Source organism: Poromitra crassiceps (assembly GCF_964638095.1).
Source record: "Poromitra crassiceps genome assembly, chromosome: 6".
Classification (NCBI taxonomy): domain Eukaryota; kingdom Metazoa; phylum Chordata; class Actinopteri; order Beryciformes; family Melamphaidae; genus Poromitra; species Poromitra crassiceps.
Window position 1 is genome coordinate 61,832,296 of NC_139627.1, and position 20,427 is coordinate 61,852,722.

A 20,427-nucleotide genomic window follows, 5' to 3' on the forward strand; every position below is an offset into this window, starting at 1 on the left:
CTTGTTCTTTGTGCGTGTTCGGTGTTTACATAGTAATATCACACAATATTCTGTGGGCCTCGAGAAATCACTGAAAACGCTCTGAAACTCTGGCACTGGGAGCGTCCGTTCTCCAAAAGTGGCTGGCACTCAATGAGTTAATTATAATATGTCAATTTACGTCTTTGCATCAGAGGATCAAACAGGAAGTGGGAGTGGCTTAGAGATTATATCCGTGGCATTTCAGGTGCGCAGGCCCCCCCCCCCCCCTCTCTGCCATGTTGGTCTGCTAGTCTGATCAGGAAGCCATGTATCGCTCCTGTTCCCCAGTGCTCTATTGATCCCTCCGTTTCCACGTGTATGGGTGTGACTGTGTGTGTGAGATATTATTTTGAATTAGCGTCCCCAATCTACTGAACGGGAGCTGCTGATGGCCCGCTCCACACTACCGACTGAGCTGTCCACACAAGCCGGGCTGTCTAGGTGTCATCGCCCCATGCTGATAGCAGGTGAGCTGCTCCCATTCACTTTGTGACTTCTTGTTTGATATTTCTGTGCAAAGACGTTCTGTGTTGTTGTGGCAGGTGTGGACTGACTAGACACGAGCTTGATCCTATTTTGAGAGCCAGATCTGTCACAATATATATATATATATATATGGTGAAGAGAGGATTCCCATGTGCACAGCCAGTAGAAAAATCAGGTGCTGGTCGGTTGCAGGATAAACATGAAATGAAAAATTAAAGGAACCACCGCAACACTGAAAATGACTTACTGATGTTTATTTGTGAACAACGCGTTTCGCGTGCAGCTTCATCAGGTTCACAGAGAATGCAATTAACACCGACAGGTGAGTTAAATACATTAGGCAGGGTCACATGACCAATTATCACAGTCATCTTTTTTAAAGATACAAGTTACAAAACGAGTTTTTCAAAAGAGTGACATGTATTTACCAATATATCACAATTATGGCAGTTAATTTACATAGTATATCAAATATTTTTGAAGATATTTAAGATTTTTCAAAGGAAAAAATACATTAAGAAAAGTAAAGAGTTAATATTCAGTTACAGAATGAGAACATATTTTTTTTAAGACTAAGCATCTGCACTCCTTCTATCACTAAAGGGGGGGAAAAGTGTAATGGGACTTAGTGGCTCGTCTCTTCCTAGGCTCCAGATCACCTGTAGGAAGAGACAAATATTAATATAGGTCACAAAAAACAACTAAAATCTTGCATTTCATTAAGGCCAAAGGGTTCAATGGTGTGTAATTCAAAAATCCAGAAAGCCTCTCGTCTCAGAAGTTGATTGACCAGATTGCCTCCTCTTGGGTTGGGCTGTATTTTTTCTATGCCAACAAACTTGAGGGAAGTGGCTGCACCGTGATTCTTTTCTTTATAGTGTCTGGCAATTGCATAGTCCATGTTACCATTTCTGATAGCAGCTTTATGCTCGGCAATTCTCACTTTAAGATGGCGTTTAGTTTGCTAACAATATAACAATATTGTAACATTATCATTATGCTAACAATATCTTGTTTTTCAGAATGTATATTGATGACATCATTATGGGGTTTGCAGGCTCTGTAAATGAACTTAGGGCTTTTAGTGACTATATAAATAGCACTCACCCCACTTTGCATTTTACCATGGAATACAGTTGTGAAAATATCCATTTCCTGGATCTTTCGATAACTATCAATGAAAACAGAAAATTGGATACATCTATTTATCGAAAAGAAACTGACAGAAACACCATTCTGCATTCTACCAGTTTCCATCCTGACCATATGATCAGCAACATCCCTTATGGTCAGTTTGTGAGACTGAGGAGGATCTGCAGCAAAGTGGAGGATTATCAATCCAAAGCTAACAAAATGTCCCAGCGCTTTAAACAAAGGGGGTACAACCAAAAACTTATTGATCAAGCGGTTGAAAAAGCCAGTAGACGAGACAGGGGAGAATTACTGCACCCTGTCCCTAGACAGACTGAAAGTAGAGTCACTTTTGTGTCTGAGTATTCAACTGCTTCTAAACAAATCAAACGCATCATAAGTAAACATTGGCGTATTTTAGAATGCGACCCTAGTTTAAATCATTTGTCATCCTCTAGACCTCAGTTTTGTTTTAAAAGAGGCAGAAATGTAAGAGATGGTGTTATTAATTCTATGTATAAAGAACCTACTCCAACTAATTGGCTTTCTCAACAAGTATATGGTAATTACAGATGTGGAAAATGTGCACACTGCTCTAACACATTTGACACCAAGTCATTTAACCATCCACATTCAGGTAAGAAATATGCAATAAAAGAATTTATTAATTGTCTTTCCACCCATGTTGTTTATGCCTTGAAATGCCCCTGTGGCCTCATGTATGTGGGTCAAACTAAACGCCATCTTAAAGTGAGAATTGCCGAGCATAAAGCTGCTATCAGAAATGGTAACATGGACTATGCAATTGCCAGACACTATAAAGAAAAGAATCACGGTGCAGCCACTTCCCTCAAGTTTGTTGGCATAGAAAAAATACAGCCCAACCCAAGAGGAGGCAATCTGGTCAATCAACTTCTGAGACGAGAGGCTTTCTGGATTTTTGAATTACACACCATTGAACCCTTTGGCCTTAATGAAATGCAAGATTTTAGTTGTTTTTTGTGACCTATATTAATATTTGTCTCTTCCTACAGGTGATCTGGAGCCTAGGAAGAGACGAGCCACTAAGTCCCATTACACTTTTCCCCCCCTTTAGTGATAGAAGGAGTGCAGATGCTTAGTCTTAAAAAAATATGTTCTCATTCTGTAACTGAATATTAACTCTTTACTTTTCTTAATGTATTTTTTCCTTTGAAAAATCTTAAATATCTTCAAAAATATTTGATATACTATGTAAATTAACTGCCATAATTGTGATATATTGGTAAATACATGTCACTCTTTTGAAAAACTCGTTTTGTAACTTGTATCTTTAAAAAAGATGACTGTGATAATTGGTCATGTGACCCTGCCTAATGTATTTAACTCACCTGTCGGTGTTAATTGCATTCTCTGTGAACCTGATGAAGCTGCACGCGAAACGCGTTGTTCACAAATAAACATCAGTAAGTCATTTTCAGTGTTGCGGTGGTTCCTTTAATTTTTCATATATATATATATATATATAGTAAATTCCTAGATAGATGCCACTGGGGAAGGGGGGGTGATCAATAAAACTACATTTTATGGAACAAAATTTACATCTTCAAAGAGGGCCTTCTCTACATCCATGCAGCGTAGAGATCCATCGTAGCTGAGGGTCAGCAGGTGGCTAGGATGAGTCCTGGAGAACATCATGCAGCTCACTGGACGCTGAGAGTGGGGCTCAAAAAGCAGCACGCCATCATCACCGTAATCACCACCCTTAACTCATTGAATGCCATGGACGTCCTTCGACGTCCAATTAAATAGTGACGTAGAGTGCCACGGACGTCCTTCGACGTCCAATGCGTTTTTTGACGGTGGGACGTCGATCAAAGCCTTCCGCAGCTCCTGTACAACTATAGTAGCTATTGGAGGTCTATAACCTATTTTACAGAAGCCTTAGGTGGCGACAGTGCTCTCCAGATTACAGAAATGTCAGGAATACACAGCCTGAAATAGCCTTGATGAAAGAGAACCCGCTCATGCTGCAGTCCAGAGCCATGTAGATTGTTCTGGCTGCAACTGACGGTGCGTGCGAACACAGTCAATCCGCGCACACAACTGAGTCCTTCTGCCTCTGTCTGTCTGTCAGCATAGTTTCTCCACATGATTAGCCGCTAGAAAAGCAGCAGCGCGACACTGAAAAGCCAAACCTTTCACTGCAGTCCGCGTGTGGCTTCTCCATGTTGCGCTGCCTGGGAGGCGGCGCTTCCCAGGCTTCCTAGACGCTTGGTGCGAGGCTGTGTGTTACTAGTGTGGGGAGGAGTTTTCAGCTGAGGGGGGGGAGGGGGGGAGGGGGGGTGGGGCACGCAGGGCAGGACACAACTACACCACATCACTACATCAGAAAATATTACCGTATCTAGAGTCAGTGAATGTGCTTGAAATGCTGCATTTCACAAAAGGCTGAATATCTCAGCTTATAATTTGAAATGCCTGAAAACGCTGAAAACAACCTATCTTCTCCGGCTCATAACTAAAGAACGGAAAATGGTATCAATAAACTTTTTTTTGCTGATGATACAATAGAGTCTCCTTGTTCTTTTTGCGTGTTCGGTGTTTACATAGTAATATCACACAATATTCTGTGGGCCTCGAGAAATCACTGAAAACGCTCTGAAAACTCTGGCACTGGGAGCGTCCGTTCTCCAAAAGTGGCTGGCACTCAATGAGTTAAAGAGTAAATAATAAATCAATCAAGTTGTACTGTAACACTGTACTTTTCCCCTAAGTGTCCAGTCATTGATGTTTTACTTCAGGAACTCATTTCCTTGTCATTTTAGCGGACATCCACAGGCTGGCAAAAGTAGGAACCAAATTTATGTATTTTTTGTGTCACTGGAATACGATTCAGAACATCCAAACTCCCAAATTCTAAAAAGATGGTGTTAGCAAATGGTTATGATCAAAGCAAAGAAACTCACCAAGTTCCAGAGTCCTACATGCCCCCATTTATCTCCTGCAGCCATGAGCAGACTGCTAGTGCAGGGGTGGAAGGCAGCAGAGTATATGCGTTGTTGAACCACTTTGGCCACTTGATCTTCAGTTATCCTCATGGTCTTAAGGGAAGAGCGATACCTGCATCACCTGCAACCACAAAGATGAACTGTAAAAGACCACACAAAAATAAATTGTATAGTCAATTCTATTTAAACGCCCAGCGATGCATCAACATTTTTTTTTTTTTACAAATGTCAGATGTCTAAATATTCAGACTTAAACATCATAAACAGTCAGGACACAAAGTGACAAACAGGAGTCATGAGGTAAAGTTGTTTGAAGCCACTGTAGTTATCATAGTCTGAAGTCTCTAGTCAACTTCCTCAACGGTGGGACTGTGAGCGGGCTCCCGCCTGCTCTCTGCAGCCCTGTGCAGGTGTTGCTCTCTGGTACAACACACAATCTCCAGCTCTTTCTACGGGTGCTGGTACTGTTCTTTATCAGCCAGCTGGTTGTTATCCAGCCAGGCGATGGCCTGGTGGCACCTCTCCGCACCTTCCTCTGGTCCTCCTCGCTAATCTTGCCCTTCACGTTGAAGGCGTATGACTCCAGGGATTTTTTTTTATTATTTTTTGTGCATTCGTGCAGGACTTCACCTGGGAGGATCGACAGGCAAGGGAACAACTGTGGCCGAAAATCAAGCAAGCCAGATCGCTGGGTAAGGTGGCTTTCTACAAAGGCCACGTTGCAGTAATTGATGGACGTACAGTAAAGGCTTAATGTATTAAATGCAAACAGCAGTCAAAAGAAACAAGAAAAAAAACATATAGACAATATTCCAAGGTTTGGCCTGCCATTAAGAGAACAGTATAAAACTCAATCAATTGTGACTCCAAGAATGAACAGTCTAAATTATTCGCCATACGGTGCATTACGCAAAACAGCCAGAAGATGGCGATGTTGCCCAAGGCAAACAGCCTGGCAGATAGCTAAAACGTCTAAAACAAGCAGCTATTGACAGCTGTCTATTTTTGAAAGAGCAGTTGGAGTATCAGGATGTTGGAAATAGTCCTGAAAGTGAGACAAATAGTAAAGGGAGAAACTAGGTTTTCTGAAGCTTTGAACCAATTGTGAACCTGGGGACATCTGCTGGTCAAATTTGAAACAGGATGCCCCCTAAAAACAATGATTTAGTAGCCTAGTCTACATTATCCTGAAACAAATCCAATTTGTGGGACTTCATAATAGACATATGTAGGCATTTATAAATGGTGGCGTTGTTCGTGCACGTTTTGGTCCTGGTCTCAGTTGGTGAAGACATGCAGGCGTCCTGAGTTGTTGCCGCCCAGCAAAGCATTCCTTGTAGGATGGAAGGCTGTGATGGACAGCACCGTGCTGAGGTGGTGGTCGTCTCTGAAGGAGTGCTGCAGCTGGCCGCTTTCGTGGAAGACCTGCACCTGGCGAGGCCGCTCCATGCTTCCCACCACAAAGCAGTCCTCTTGTTTAGGGTCCCACACTGCTGATAGCTTCGTCAGCCATCGGCCTGTGTTCAGGTTATGTCTGAAAATAAATTTCAGACAACTTAGCATACAGTATAGTCTGATGAAGAATGTGTTACCCACTTCTAGTAAAATCTGACTGGACTCACTGTAGCAGGAGTAATGGCATGTAAACAATTGCATTGCCTTTTCATGTGGTTTTTTCTACCAAAGAAAAAGAAAAGGAAATCCGCACTGTTTTTTAAGCTCCCACGTGAGTTTTTTAATTACAAAAAAGCAACGGGTCTTCATCAGGCAGTACAGAGAACAAGCTCTCTGTGCATGGGCATATATATAACCTCACATGGGGTGGTGGTGCCCCAATCAGGTGACGACAGACACCTGTGATCATTACAAAATACATAATTGTTGAAAGAGTCCACAAGAATACAACTTTTTTTAAAGATCATATAATAACAGAGGTAAACAAATTCTAAAATACCCGATACAAAAGAAATACAAGAAGTAAAACATGCAGGTGAATATTATTATCCCTATCTATACCAATAAGAAACCAAAGAAATGTAAAAGTATAGTACGGTAGGCCAAGGTAGGTTCAGGCAGGGTTTGAACCCAGGACTCCCAGGTGAGAGTCGTACGTGCTACCCACATGACCGAAGAGCCAGGCACATGTCTACAATGGCCAAGGTGTATACATATAACAACAGAATATAATAAAGTTAAAACATCACAGCAATGGCTTGACGTCTAGTTCTTCATTGAGGCCATACGGTGCCAACGTGTTGAGTGTATATATGTGAAAAGCCACACGTTGTAAAAGTCATTGTTCGTGGTCACCTCCTCTAGGGGGCTTTTCAACCTTCTCTATCCCCATGTACCGGAGTGAGGAGATGCTGTGTCCTGCTTGTTTGAAGTGGACTGCAACAGGGTTACGTTCATCACCGCATCTGATGTTGCTGCAATGCTCGCTAATCCTAGTGCGGAGGGCTCTAGACATTTTCCCCACATAAGCTAATCCACAAGGACATTTTATCTTTAAAAAAGTTGTATTCTTGTGGAAAGACCTACTCTTTCAACAATTATGTATTTTGTAATGATCACAGGTGTCTGTCATCACCTGATTGGGGCACCACCACCCCATGTGAGGTTATATATATGCCCATGCACAGAGAGCTTGTTCTCTGTACTGCCTGATGAAGACCCGTGAGGGTCAAAATGTTGCTTTTTTGTAATTAAAAAACTAACCGTGGGAGCTTAAAAAACAGTGTGCGGATTTCCTTTTCTTTTTCTATACGCGTATTTTTTCCAGCACCTGTTGAAATAATCTTGGATGTGCGTGCACTCTACTCTTCTGCATATTTCTACCAAAGACACACGATTGTTAATTTTGGTTTGACATTTTTTTTTTGTACGGTAATTTAAGTGCCGAGTTGGAAAGGCTTGTTGTCGCTGTGATACTGGCTTATAATAAAACTGTAATAAAAATAGAAACAGTGATAAGTATTATGATGACCTGAGATAAACCTTCTACTACCCAAAACTCAAATGTATCAATCACTGTGGCACTGATGAAGATCCGCCATTAGGCCCTCTCTGCACTTTCACACAGAACCAAGCAGCCCTGCCATACAGGAGTGTGCTTTAGATAGCATCCACCCCTCCCGGATTGAAATTAGGCGTGAACCATGGGCGTTAAGCTTATTATGTCTGAGGAGTCTATTTATTTAATTTTATTTTGCCTTTATATAAACAGGTAAATCAGTGCGACCTGAATTTAACGAGCAACTTTCAATATTCGTCTGATCGACTTTATGGATCACAAAGGCAGCATCATGTATTACAAGCTACACGTAACGGAAGGCTTTCTTACCTTTGGTTCCAGTTTTTTTATAAAGCATATACCCATGTTGTGAAGTAGCCTAATTAAGTCCGTTCTGAAAGCGTGTTGACTGGAAGAAAAAAAGTGTGAAACAGCTGCAGTCTGATTTTAATAACATTATCGACGGCGTCATTATAGACCACTTGGTTTCTACTTCTGGTTATGTCACTTTCAGAAGAACAGAGCGAATCTCAGGCACAGTGGGCAACGCAAGGCACACACCTGCTCAAGTGACTCGGGCTATAGTAGGAGCACAGTCTGAATGCTAACATTAGTTGTTTTTCGTAAGGGAACGCACAACAGGCGAGACAGCCTGAAGATATGCTTCGGTTAACTTATTTCTGATCGGAGAACTTCAATCTGGAGGTTGTTTTCCCTCAGTCCTCCTGTCATTTCTTTATGAATGAGCCGAGATTCCCGTCTTCCCGCGGCTTAGCCTTTTAGACAGACGTCGATTCTGCGCTGATACTACCTCTACCGGGGGAACGAAAGGCGTAACAAAATGACACGCCATTCCGTTCTTGCGACTTTTATACAGGAGGCATCATTCTACAGGCGGCGCCCCCGCCAGGCCAGTAAAAGAATTGCAATTTGTTTTTTTGTTTTTCTGCTCTCCCCAAAATTTAAATATACCTTTATGGCATATTATTACAATTACAATATAGCAATAATGGTGTTGACAGTAATAGAAGATGCCAAATCATTCAAAACAATCAGCATTTTGCTTTTAGGAGCATTGTGCCAGCGTGCGGCGCTGTTCCAAAACATGTAAACGTGTCGTTGCCTGCGAAACGCTCATCCCATAATACAAATGTTCGCATCGCATCCCATAATAGTATGATGATACTTGGGATGCCATTGCGAACATAGATGCGAACAGGTTAGCTAAAAGTTTAGCGTCACCAGCGAGGGGCCCCACCGTTGCGGTCGAGGTACATTTCGAAATCCCTCCAGGCCTGAAAATCTTTCTAGGGGAAACACTGCAGGAGGCGAGACATAACGCTGCAACGAACGCAGCTTTCACAGTCTGTGTTAAAGGGGCTATAGATTGAGACAGCTTTCCTGATTTCCCCTCCCCTGATCAGGTAACATAATGACTTTGGAAAAACAGTTAGCAAGCACGACTCCCATAAAGATATATAAAAAGTATACGGGTGCCTGGGTCGGAGGATACTAGTAGGTGACAGATGTCCCGGCACACGCGGTTTAAGAAAAAATATCTTATTTATTGTGGGCAAGCAAGGTGATGAACGTTTCGCCTAGAAGCCTTCTAGGCGAAACGTTCATCACCTTGCTTGTATAATAAGATATTTTTTCTTAAACCGTGTGTGCCGGGACATCTGTCACATAATGACTTTCCCACACTGAGAGGCTATGTTCAAGTGAGTGGATGTACCTGATGGAAGTCAGCAAAGGAGCTGTGGTGGTCATTGCTGAGGTGTCATATATCCTATGGAAAAAGAAAAGAAAATGCACATTCAATTTAGAGATGTAATTCCAAAACAAGTAGTGCAGTGCAAGTGCTTTAAGCTGTGTCAGCCCCACCTAATCGTGTTGTCCATACAGGAGCTGAGCACTCTGTTCCCTGTACTAGGGGAGAAATAAGCACTGGTTATGCTTAAAGAGTGGCCGTGCAGCTGGCAGACCGCCTGGCTCTCGGTCTTCTTCAGACAGCGGCTATCGTAAATACTCACAAGCCTGCAGAGAAGAAGGAAAATTAGTTTGGACTATTTATAGACTGGACAGACTACAGCTGAACTGACTACAAGCAGGCAATCCAATTTAACAACTTTAGAAAACAAATGATCAAAGTGATTACTGCTCTGGAGAAAATATAAATTAATCAAAGATATGAGTCATACCTGCTCTCGGCCACTGCAAAGTACTGCTTGTTTAGTGGATGGACGCTAACACAGTGAAGGCTCTTGGGGTTGAGGGTGTAGAGGGTGTGGAGGGACTCATGGGAGTTGCTGCAGAGAAATTAAAAACATTAAGAGATTAGAAGCAGCTTTGTACCAGTCTGGAAAACATTATGCATGTTTCTGACAATGTTGTTTATGATTAATAAAAAAAGAGAGCAGGCGGTTAGCACTCTTCATGCTTACTGACATTCAACATGATGAAGAGAGATGGTAAAGAATAGAGAAGTGCTGCATTTTTTAAATCATTAATACAACAGTTGAAGAAGATGGCAGTATGTTACCCTGGGGTGCGCCTATCCACAATGGCAACATCTCCACCAAATTGCCCGACAACTAGTGTCATACAGTCATGTGACAGGAAGTCAAAGGTTTTCAGGCCATCTTCAATAGAATACACCTGGTAGGAAGTAGAAAATGATTCAGATCAGCTGGTGAAGTAGGAATATCTTAAAACTGGAGTGGGTTTACAATTCATGCACGATTTTACATCAACTTAATGAGGACATGGAATGTTTTTTTAAACATCTCCACTGATTTATAAGTTTGTTGCAAAGCAGTAATGAGTAAGTCCAGAATATTTCAGCAAAATTAACAGATGTTGTGCTTGAGGGCGGCTGTTCCAACTACAGATTGTTTATTTTTTCTATATGCACACATCCAGGGAGAATCGAATTGAAAACCTTAACAAGCGTTAATGACCCATGCCAGCAGGCGGGGGAGGATTTCTCAATGCAGAAAATATATAGAGAATATATAGAGAAGGTAAACACTGTCCATCTGCTTATATTACGGAGATTGTAAACTGATGCAAAGTGGGTTGAAAATCGGCAAAGCCTTCCTTTAATTACACATAGCTGCATCAAGACTTGTTTGTGTAAAAACTGTTCCTGAAATGGAACTGTACACCTGTGATGTCAGCCCCAGCAGAATGTCCAGCAACAAGTGATGTCACAGGTGTTTAACACCCATTTAGAATCCTACCCTTTTCTCCATACTGTATTTCTGCCCTGGGGGCCTGTATCTTATTATAATATATATAGGGGGGGGGGGGGGGGGGGGTTCATAATGATCATGAGCCCAAAATGTTAATTCATTACCCCCGCCCCCCCAAAAAATAAAATAATAATAACACAGCGCTCTTCAAGTTAAAAGGTATTGGTTCAAACTGTACTTACTGGCTGAAATTATGATTATTATTATCATTATATATACAGTATATATATATTGTTACAGAGTGATATGTGATTGACATGTGATTGTCAGGGACCCCCTTGTTTAACTCATTGAGTGCCAATGACGTCGATCGACGTCAAATGCGTTTTTTGACGGTGGGACGTGGATCAAAGCCTCCTGCATCTCCTGTACAAATATTGTAGCTATTGGATGTGTATAACCTATTTTACGGACTCATTAGGTGGCGACAGTGCTCTCCAGATTAGAGAAAGGTCAGGAAAACAGTAGGAAAAAGCCCCGTGATGAAAGTGAAACCGCTCATGCTGCAGGCGGAGCCATATAGATTGCTCTGGCTGCAGCTGACGTTGGCTGCGAACAGCAGTCAATCCGCTCCCACAACTGAGCCCCTCTGCCTCTGTCTGTCTGTCTGCATAGTTTCTCCACACGATTAGCCGCCAGAAAAGCAGCACCCGACACTGAAAAGCCAAACAATTCTCAGCAGTCCGGTTTGGCTTTTCCGTGTCGCGCTGGGAGCCGGCGCACAAAAACGGAGCACTCCGAAAATAGACGCTGGGTGCGTGAGGCTGTGTGTTAGTGTGGGGAGGAGTTTGCAGCTGAGGGGGGGGGAGAGGGGGGTGGGGCACGCAGGGCACCACACAACTACACCACGTCACTACATCAGAAAATATTAGCTAGAGTCAGTGAATGTGCTTGAAATGCTTCATTTCACAAAAGGCTGAATAACTCAGCTTCTAATTTGAAACGCCTGAAAACGCTGAAAACAATTGTTTCCGGCTCATAACTAAAGAACGGAAAATGGTATCAATAAACTTTTTTTTGCTGATGATACAATAGAGTCTCCTTGTTCTTTGTGCGTGTTCGGTGTTTACATAGTAATATCACACAATATTCTGTGGGCCTCGAGAAATCACTGAAAACGCTCTGAAACTCTGGCACTGGGAGCGTCCGTTCTCCAAAAGTGGCTGGCACTCAATGAGTTAATTATAATATGTCAATTTACGTCTTTGCATCAGAGGATCAAACAGGAAGTGGGAGTGGCTTAGAGATTATATCCGTGGCATTTCAGGTGCGCAGCCCCCCCCCCCCCCCCCCCCCTCTCTGCCATGTTGGTCTGCTAGTCTGATCAGGAAGCCATGTATCGCTCCTGTTCCCCAGTGCTCTATTGATCCCTCCGTTTCCACGTGTATGGGTGTGACTGTGTGTGTGAGATATTATTTTGAATTAGCGTCCCCAATCTACTGAACGGGAGCTGCTGATGGCCCGCTCCACACTACCGACTGAGCTGTCCACACAAGCCGGGCTGTCTAGGTGTCATCGCCCCATGCTGATAGCAGGTGAGCTGCTCCCATTCACTTTGTGACTTCTTGTTTGATATTTCTGTGCAAAGACGTTCTGTGTTGTTGTGGCAGGTGTGGACTGACTAGACACGAGCTTGATCCTATTTTGAGAGCCAGATCTGTCACAATATATATATATATATATATATATATATATATATATATATATATATATATATATATATATATATATATATATATATAGTAAATTCCTAGATAGATGCCACTGGGGAAGGGGGGGTGATCAATAAAACTACATTTTATGGAACAAAATTTACATCTTCAAAGAGGGCCTTCTCTACATCCATGCAGCGTAGAGATCCATCGTAGCTGAGGGTCAGCAGGTGGCTAGGATGAGTCCTGGAGAACATCATGCAGCTCACTGGACGCTGAGAGTGGGGCTCAAAAAGCAGCACGCCATCATCACCGTAATCACCACCCTTAAAGAGTAAATAATAAATAAATCAAGTTGTACTGTAACACTGTACTTTTCCCCTAAGTGTCCAGTCATTGATGTTTTACTTCAGGAACTCATTTCCTTGTCATTTTAGCGGACATCCACAGGCTGGCAAAAGTAGGAACCAAATTTATGTATTTTTTGTGTCACTGGAATACGATTCAGAACATCCAAACTCCCAAATTCTAAAAAGATGGTGTTAGCAAATGGTTATGATCAAAGCAAAGAAACTCACCAAGTTCCAGAGTCCTACATGCCCCCATTTATCTCCTGCAGCCATGAGCAGACTGCTAGTGCAGGGGTGGAAGGCAGCAGAGTATATGCGTTGTTGAACCACTTTGGCCACTTGATCTTCAGTTATCCTCATGGTCTTAAGGGAAGAGCGATACCTGCATCAAGACAACAGCCCATATTTTAACAAGACTAGGTCAAAACCTGTGTGTGATGTGTTCATACTAACACTAAGTCTGTTGACTTAAAGTACATAGCTGGACTGTGTGTGATGTGTTCATACTAACACTAAGTCTGTTGACTTAAAGTACATAGCTGGACTGTGTGTGATGTGTTCATACTAACACTAAGTCTGTTGACTAGTACATAGCTGGACTGTGTGTGATGTGTTCATACTAACACTAAGTCTGTTGACTAGTACATAGCTGGACTGTGTGTGATGTGTTCATACTAACACTAAGTCTGTTGACTAGTACATAGCTGGACTGTGTGATGTGTTCATACTAACACTAAGTCTGTTGACTAGTACATAGCTGGACTGTGTGTGATGTGTTCATACTAACACTAAGTCTGTTGACTAGTACATAGCTGGACTGTGTGTGATGTGTTCATACTAAAACTAAGTCTGTTGACTTAAAGTACATAGCTGGACTGTGTGTGATGTGTTCATACTAACACTAAGTCTGTTGACTAGTACATAGCTGGACTGTGTGTGATGTGTTCATACTAACACTAAGTCTGTTGACTAGTACATAGCTGGACTGTGTGTGATGTGTTCATACTAACACTAAGTCTGTTGACTTCAAGTACATAGCTGGACTGTGTGTGATGTGTTCATACTAACACTAAGTCTGTTGACTTAAAGTACATAGCTGGACTGTGTGTGATGTGTTCATACTAACACTAAGTCTGTTGACTTAAAGTACATAGCTGGACTGTGTGTGATGTGTTCATACTAACACTAAGTCTGTTGACTTAAAGTACATAGCTGGACTGTGTGTGATGTGTTCATACTAACACTAAGTCTGTTGACTAGTACATAGCTGGACTGTGTGTGATGTGTTCATACTAACACTAAGTCTGTTGACTTAAAGTACATAGCTGGACTGTGTGATGTGTTCATACTAACACTAAGTCTGTTGACTAGTACATAGCTGGACTGTGTGTGATGTGTTCATACTAACACTAAGTCTGTTGACTAGTACATAGCTGGACTGTGTGATGTGTTCATACTAACACTAAGTCTGTTGACTTAAAGTACATAGCTGGACTGTGTGATGTGTTCATACTAACACTAAGTCTGTTGACTAGTACATAGCTGGACTGTGTGTGATGTGCTCATACTAACACTAAGTCTGTTGACTTAAAGTACATAGCTGGACTGTGTGTGATGTGTTCATACTAACACTAAGTCTGTTGACTAGTACATAGCTGGACTGTGTGTGATGTGTTCATACTAACACTAAGTCTGTTGACTAGTATATAGCTGGACTGTGTGTGATGTGTTCATACTAACACTAAGTCTGTTGACTTAAAGTATATAGCTGGACTGTGTGTGATGTGCTCATACTAACACTAAGTCTGTTGACTTAAAGTACATAGCTGGACTGTGTGTGATGTGTTCATACTAACACTAAGTCTGTTGACTAGTACATAGCTGGACTGTGTGATGTGTTCATACTAACACTAAGCCTGTTGACTAGTACATAGCTGGACTGTGTGTGATGTGTTCATACTAACACTAAGTCTGTTGACTAGTACATAGCTGGACTGTGTGTGATGTGTTCATACTAACACTAAGTCTGTTGACTAGTACATAGCTGGACTGTGTGTGATGTGTTCATACTAACACTAAGTCTGTTGACTAGTACATAGCTGGACTGTGTGTGATGTGTTCATACTAACACTAAGTCTGTTGACTAGTACATAGCTGGACTGTGTGTGATGTGTTCATACTAACACTAAGTCTGTTGACTAGTACATAGCTGGACTGTGTGTGATGTGTTCATACTAACACTAAGTCTGTTGACTAGTACATAGCTGGACTGTGTGATGTGTTCATACTAACACTAAGTCTGTTGACTTAAAGTACATAGCTGGACTGTGTGATGTGTTCATACTAACACTAAGTCTGTTGACTAGTACATAGCTGGACTGTGTGTGATGTGCTCATACTAACACTAAGTCTGTTGACTTAAAGTACATAGCTGGACTGTGTGTGATGTGTTCATACTAACACTAAGTCTGTTGACTAGTACATAGCTGGACTGTGTGTGATGTGTTCATACTAACACTAAGTCTGTTGACTAGTACATAGCTGGACTGTGTGTGATGTGTAGCTGGACTGTGTGTGATGTGTTCATACTAACACTAAGTCTGTTGACAAGTACATAGCTGGACTGTGTGTGATGTGTTCATACTAACACTAAGTCTGTTGACTTAAAGTACATAGCTGGACTGTGTGTGATGTGCTCATACTAACACTAAGTCTGTTGACTAGTACATAGCTGGACTGTGTGTGATGTGTTCATACTAACACTAAGTCTGTTGACTAGTACATAGCTGGACTGTGTGTGATGTGTTCATACTAACACTAAGTCTGTTGACTTAAAGTACATAGCTGGACTGTGTGTGATGTGTTCATACTAACACTAAGTCTGTTGACTAGTACATAGCTGGACTGTGTGTGATGTGTTCATACTAACACTAAGTCTGTTGACTAGTACATAGCTGGACTGTGTGTGATGTGTTCATACTAACACTAAGTCTGTTGACTAGTACATAGCTGGACTGTGTGATGTGTTCATACTAACACTAAGTCTGTTGACTAGTACATAGCTGGACTGTGTGTGATGTGTTCATACTAACACTAAGTCTGTTGACTTAAAGTACATAGCTGGACTGTGTGTGATGTGTTCATACTAACACTAAGTCTGTTGACTAGTACATAGCTGGACTGTGTGTGATGTGTTCATACTAACACTAAGTCTGTTGACTAGTACATAGCTGGACTGTGTGATGTGTTCATACTAACACTAAGTCTGTTGACTAGTACATAGCTGGACTGTGTGATGTGTTCATACTAACACTAAGTCTGTTGACTAGTACATAGCTGGACTGTGTGATGTGTTCATACTAACACTAAGTCTGTTGACTAGTACATAGCTGGACTGTGTGTGATGTGTTCATACTAACACTAAGTCTGTTGACTAGTACATAGCTGGACTGTGTGATGTGTTCATACTAACACTAAGTCTGTTGACTTAAAGTACATAGCTGGACTGTGTGTGATGTGTTCATACTAACACTAAGTCTGTTGACTTAAAGTACATAGCTGGACTGTGTGTGATGTGTTCATACTAACACTAAGTCTGTTGACTTAAAGTACATAGCTGGACTGTGTGTGATGTGTTCATACTAACACTAAGTCTGTTGACTAGTACATAGCTGGACTGTGTGATGTGTTCATACTAACACTAAGTCTGTTGACTAGTACATAGCTGGACTGTGTGATGTGTTCATACTAACACTAAGTCTGTTGACTTAAAGTACATAGCTGGACTGTGTGTGATGTGTTCATACTAACACTAAGTCTGTTGACTAGTACATAGCTGGACTGTGTGATGCGTTCATACTAACACTAAGTCTGTTGACTTAAAGTACATAGCTGGACTGTGTGATGTGTTCATACTAACACTAAGTCTGTTGACTAGTACATAGCTGGACTGTGTGTGATGTGTTCATACTAACACTAAGTCTGTTGACTAGTACATAGCTGGACTGTGTGTGATGTGTTCATACTAACACTAAGTCTGCTGACTAGTACATAGCTGGACTGTGTGTGATGTGTTCATACTAACACTAAGTCTGTTGACTTAAAGTACATAGCTGGACTGTGTGATGTGTTCATACTAACACTAAGTCTGTTGACTTAAAGTACATAGCTGGACTGTGTGATGTGTTCATACTAACACTAAGTCTGTTGACTTAAAGTACATAGCTGGACTGTGTGTGATGTGTTCATACTAACACTAAGTCTGTTGACTAGTACATAGCTGGACTGTGTGTGATGTGTTCATACTAACACTAAGTCTGTTGACTAGTACATAGCTGGACTGTGTGATGTGTTCATACTAACACTAAGTCTGTTGACTAGTACATAGCTGGACTGTGTGATGTGTTCATACTAACACTAAGTCTGTTGACTTAAAGTACATAGCTGGACTGTGTGTGATGTGTTCATACTAACACTAAGTCTGTTGACTTAAAGTACATAGCTGGACTGTGTGATGTGTTCATACTAACACTAAGTCTGTTGACTTAAAGGGTTCTTTGTACGTTTAATCGGGTAGGGAGCAACACTGAGGCAAACAAGGGGCCAAAACCATAAGATGAGTCATCAAGAGTTAATTAACAAAAAGTAATAGATACAATATTAAAATAATTTAAAATACAATACAAATATAAAATACTAAAACTATAAAAAGTTAAGAAGCTCTAGTGTCCCTTCAGTAATTGCAGGTAATGCTGGTGTTATCCATGAGCGTGGCTTGTTTATCAGTCGCCTGCTTGCGCGTCCTTCGCGGGGCCACTGTCCTCAGGTGGGCCACGACGTCCGCTGCTTACTGGTGTGGTCGCCTGCTGGCTGACCTGTGGTCCTTGTGTCATCTCCCTGTCATTGTTCCTCTCTGTCGTTTTCCCTTCTTTTCTGCTGGATGCTGCGCTCTCCTCATCCGCTCCAGGCAGCCACAGAGTGTGCAGGAGAACAGAGCGTCAAGGAGAGCACAGTGTCCAGTGAGCCTAACCGCTTCCCCCCCTCTTGATTACATAATTTGGCACTGTCCGCAGGATCCGGTTTTGGGAACAGCTGCGATAACCACTAGCTGATCGGTTAGCAGCTAGCAAGCTGTAGCTATCAGACTCTGCTGGTTTAACTAGCAGTGCTTACGCCTACATTCCACTAGGTCCGTGTTCGGTCCGTCTGCGCTGCGGTACGGCATTGGAGCCGATACGTTTCCACTCTAATCATTGTGTCAACTCCCACCTACTCCGCTGCGTTGCGTGTCTACTCCGTCCCAGCTCCGAAAAAGATACGCAAGGGTTCTATTTTTCACGGATGACGGAGCAAAGCCGCAGCAAGTTGGGCGGAGCCAGGCATGAAATCAACAGGGCAGAGGTGTTTACAGCATTCAATATCAAGCCAGAGGACAAATATGTATGAGGAAAAGTTCATAATTGAAGTGGAAAACCACAAAATAATATATGACACAACACATCCTTTTTACAAGGACAACACCAAGCAAGCCCACCCCTCCTCTGCTCCTCCAGTTGGGAACAATGATCTTCTGCCTGTTTGTCGTTGTATTTATCCCACATACAAATTGTCTCGCTCGATTTTACCGTGATAACCTGTGGGTCTCGTCACTCTAGCTGTCTGGCGGAGCAGAGCCGTGACGTGCTCTGCATGCAGCCGGTTAGTGTTGGCGCAGCACAGAGCACGGAGCAAAACCGGAGAACAGCTGCAACGCAACGCAATGCAACCAGTGCAATCCCGGCGTTACAGTGCCGCGCATGAGCCAACTGTCCTTATGTTACACCGTGTATGGGTGTGCCACGTCCCACCTCCACGGCCAACCAATGGTGTCATTTCACCATTCAGCCATTCGTATTTGTAGGGCTGGCCCTGCTGATGCGGTCCAACCAAAAATCTATCTCTACCAAGAATGCAGTGACCAAAAGATCAAACTGTTTTGCATGAGAAATCTTAGAAAACTTACTCTTTCAGATCAGGCTGCATCTTTTCTTCTTTTGTGGGGTCCTGTGAAAAGAATTACACAATTTCAAAAATGTACCAAATAGACCAGGGGCCGGTTGCACCAACTGGTCTTAACTATGCCTGGTCATAACTCCTACGTTGGTCTTAGTTAAGACCAGTCTTTAGAGTGGACTTACGCCTGTTGCACCGACAGGGCTTACGTCTGGTCTTAACTACGCCGGTCGTAGCGATGCGCGTCCATGTGAAAGCCACATTTCACGATGTATGTCTGAGTGGGCAGGTGGTTAAATTACACTTTACAAACCATTAACTCATTGGCTGCCAGCCACTTCTGGAAAACGGATGCTCCCAGTGCCAGCCCTTTCAGAGCGTTTTCAGTGATTTCTCAAGACCCACAGAATATTGTGTGATATTACTATGTAAACACCGAACACGCCCAAAGAACGATGAGACTCTCTTGTACCATCAGCAAAAAAAAGTTTATTGATATAATTTTCCATTCTTTAGTTATGAGCAGTAGGGCTGTTGAAACGAATTTTGATATTTGAATATTATTCGAATTTAATAATTATGAACGAAATTCGATTATTATTTTTTAAAAACGATTTTTTTTTTTTTTTTTTTAGAACACTAGAACAGTGACAAGTTCTGACAACATACTTGAAGAAAAGAGTGTTAACTGAAGTTGACTGTTGAAGCTGCTATACTGATGTAAACCTACCTGTAGCTCTTAAAATGTATGTTCATTCATTGTTAACTGAAGTTGACTGTTGAAGCTGCTATACTGAATGTAAACCTGTAGCTCTTAAGTGCAATACGTGACTGATTTTTTTTTGTTCATGGCTCATTGTTGTTTTGGCAAAGTTTACTTATTTGTTTATTGATAAGGAGCTCAAACAAAGGCTGTGTCTTTTTTATTATCAATTATTTTATTTTAGCATTTCAGACAGCACCAATACATCACTGATGAATATTAACTAAGCTCTGGTTATCTGACCTATTTTCTAATGCAATGAATGTATGTACATTGTACAAGGAACATGTTTTCTTAAATAAACATCATTGCTGGACTATTTGTGATAAGCCTAATATTATTTTGAATATTCATCCACCATTCACTTTTCCATCTACATTTGGTAAAATGCTTAGAAAAAGTTTTACTTGGTCAAACCCAAAGATTCAGCTATATTTAGAATCAGAACATAACATAAGAGAAGACAACAATTCACTCAGACCAATTTTTTTTTTTTTTTTTTTGAATTAAATTAAAAATTAATTAAAATATTCGAATATAATTCGAATATTAAAATGTATAAAGCACTGAAATTCGAATTTGATTATAGAGGGAGATTGACAGCCCTAATGAGCAGTAGAAGATAGGTTGGTTTCACCAAAAACAGACGTTTCAAACTAGAAGCTGAGATAATGAGCCTTTTGTGAAATGAAGCATTTCAAGCACATCACTGACTCTGAAGCTAATATTTTCTGATGTAGTGACACCTCAAACATAATTTCCTTCAATAAACCAGC

The 20,427-nt window shown here is 41.6% G+C and overlaps 2 protein-coding genes across 2 annotated transcripts in view; both read right to left on the reverse strand.

The window, feature by feature from the left end:
* Positions 1-4,770, reverse strand: part of LOC310778923 (WD repeat-containing protein 76-like) — a 12,059-nt gene extending 7,289 nt beyond the window's left edge. Inside the window, exons 1-2 of the mRNA XM_083639397.1 lie at positions 4,587-4,770; positions 3,220-3,330 (exon numbers count right to left, since the gene is read on the reverse strand). Of these exons, the coding sequence (XP_083495523.1) occupies positions 3,220-3,330; positions 4,587-4,718 (243 nt within the window). The 5' untranslated portion in view covers positions 4,719-4,770. The remainder of the gene's footprint in view (positions 1-3,219; positions 3,331-4,586) is intronic.
* Positions 4,647-18,928, reverse strand: LOC310778920 (WD repeat-containing protein 76-like). The gene is made up of 9 exons (XM_083639393.1): positions 18,899-18,928; positions 13,126-13,279; positions 12,712-12,873; positions 10,184-10,299; positions 9,843-9,950; positions 9,526-9,678; positions 9,377-9,430; positions 5,892-6,162; positions 4,647-4,749 (listed from the first exon to the last, which is right to left on the reverse strand). Exons 1-8 carry the CDS (start codon positions 18,916-18,918, stop codon positions 5,907-5,909), a joined length of 1,023 nt encoding a protein of 340 aa, XP_083495519.1. The 5' UTR covers positions 18,919-18,928; the 3' UTR covers positions 4,647-4,749; positions 5,892-5,906.
* Between the last annotated feature and the right edge of the window lie 1,499 nt (positions 18,929-20,427).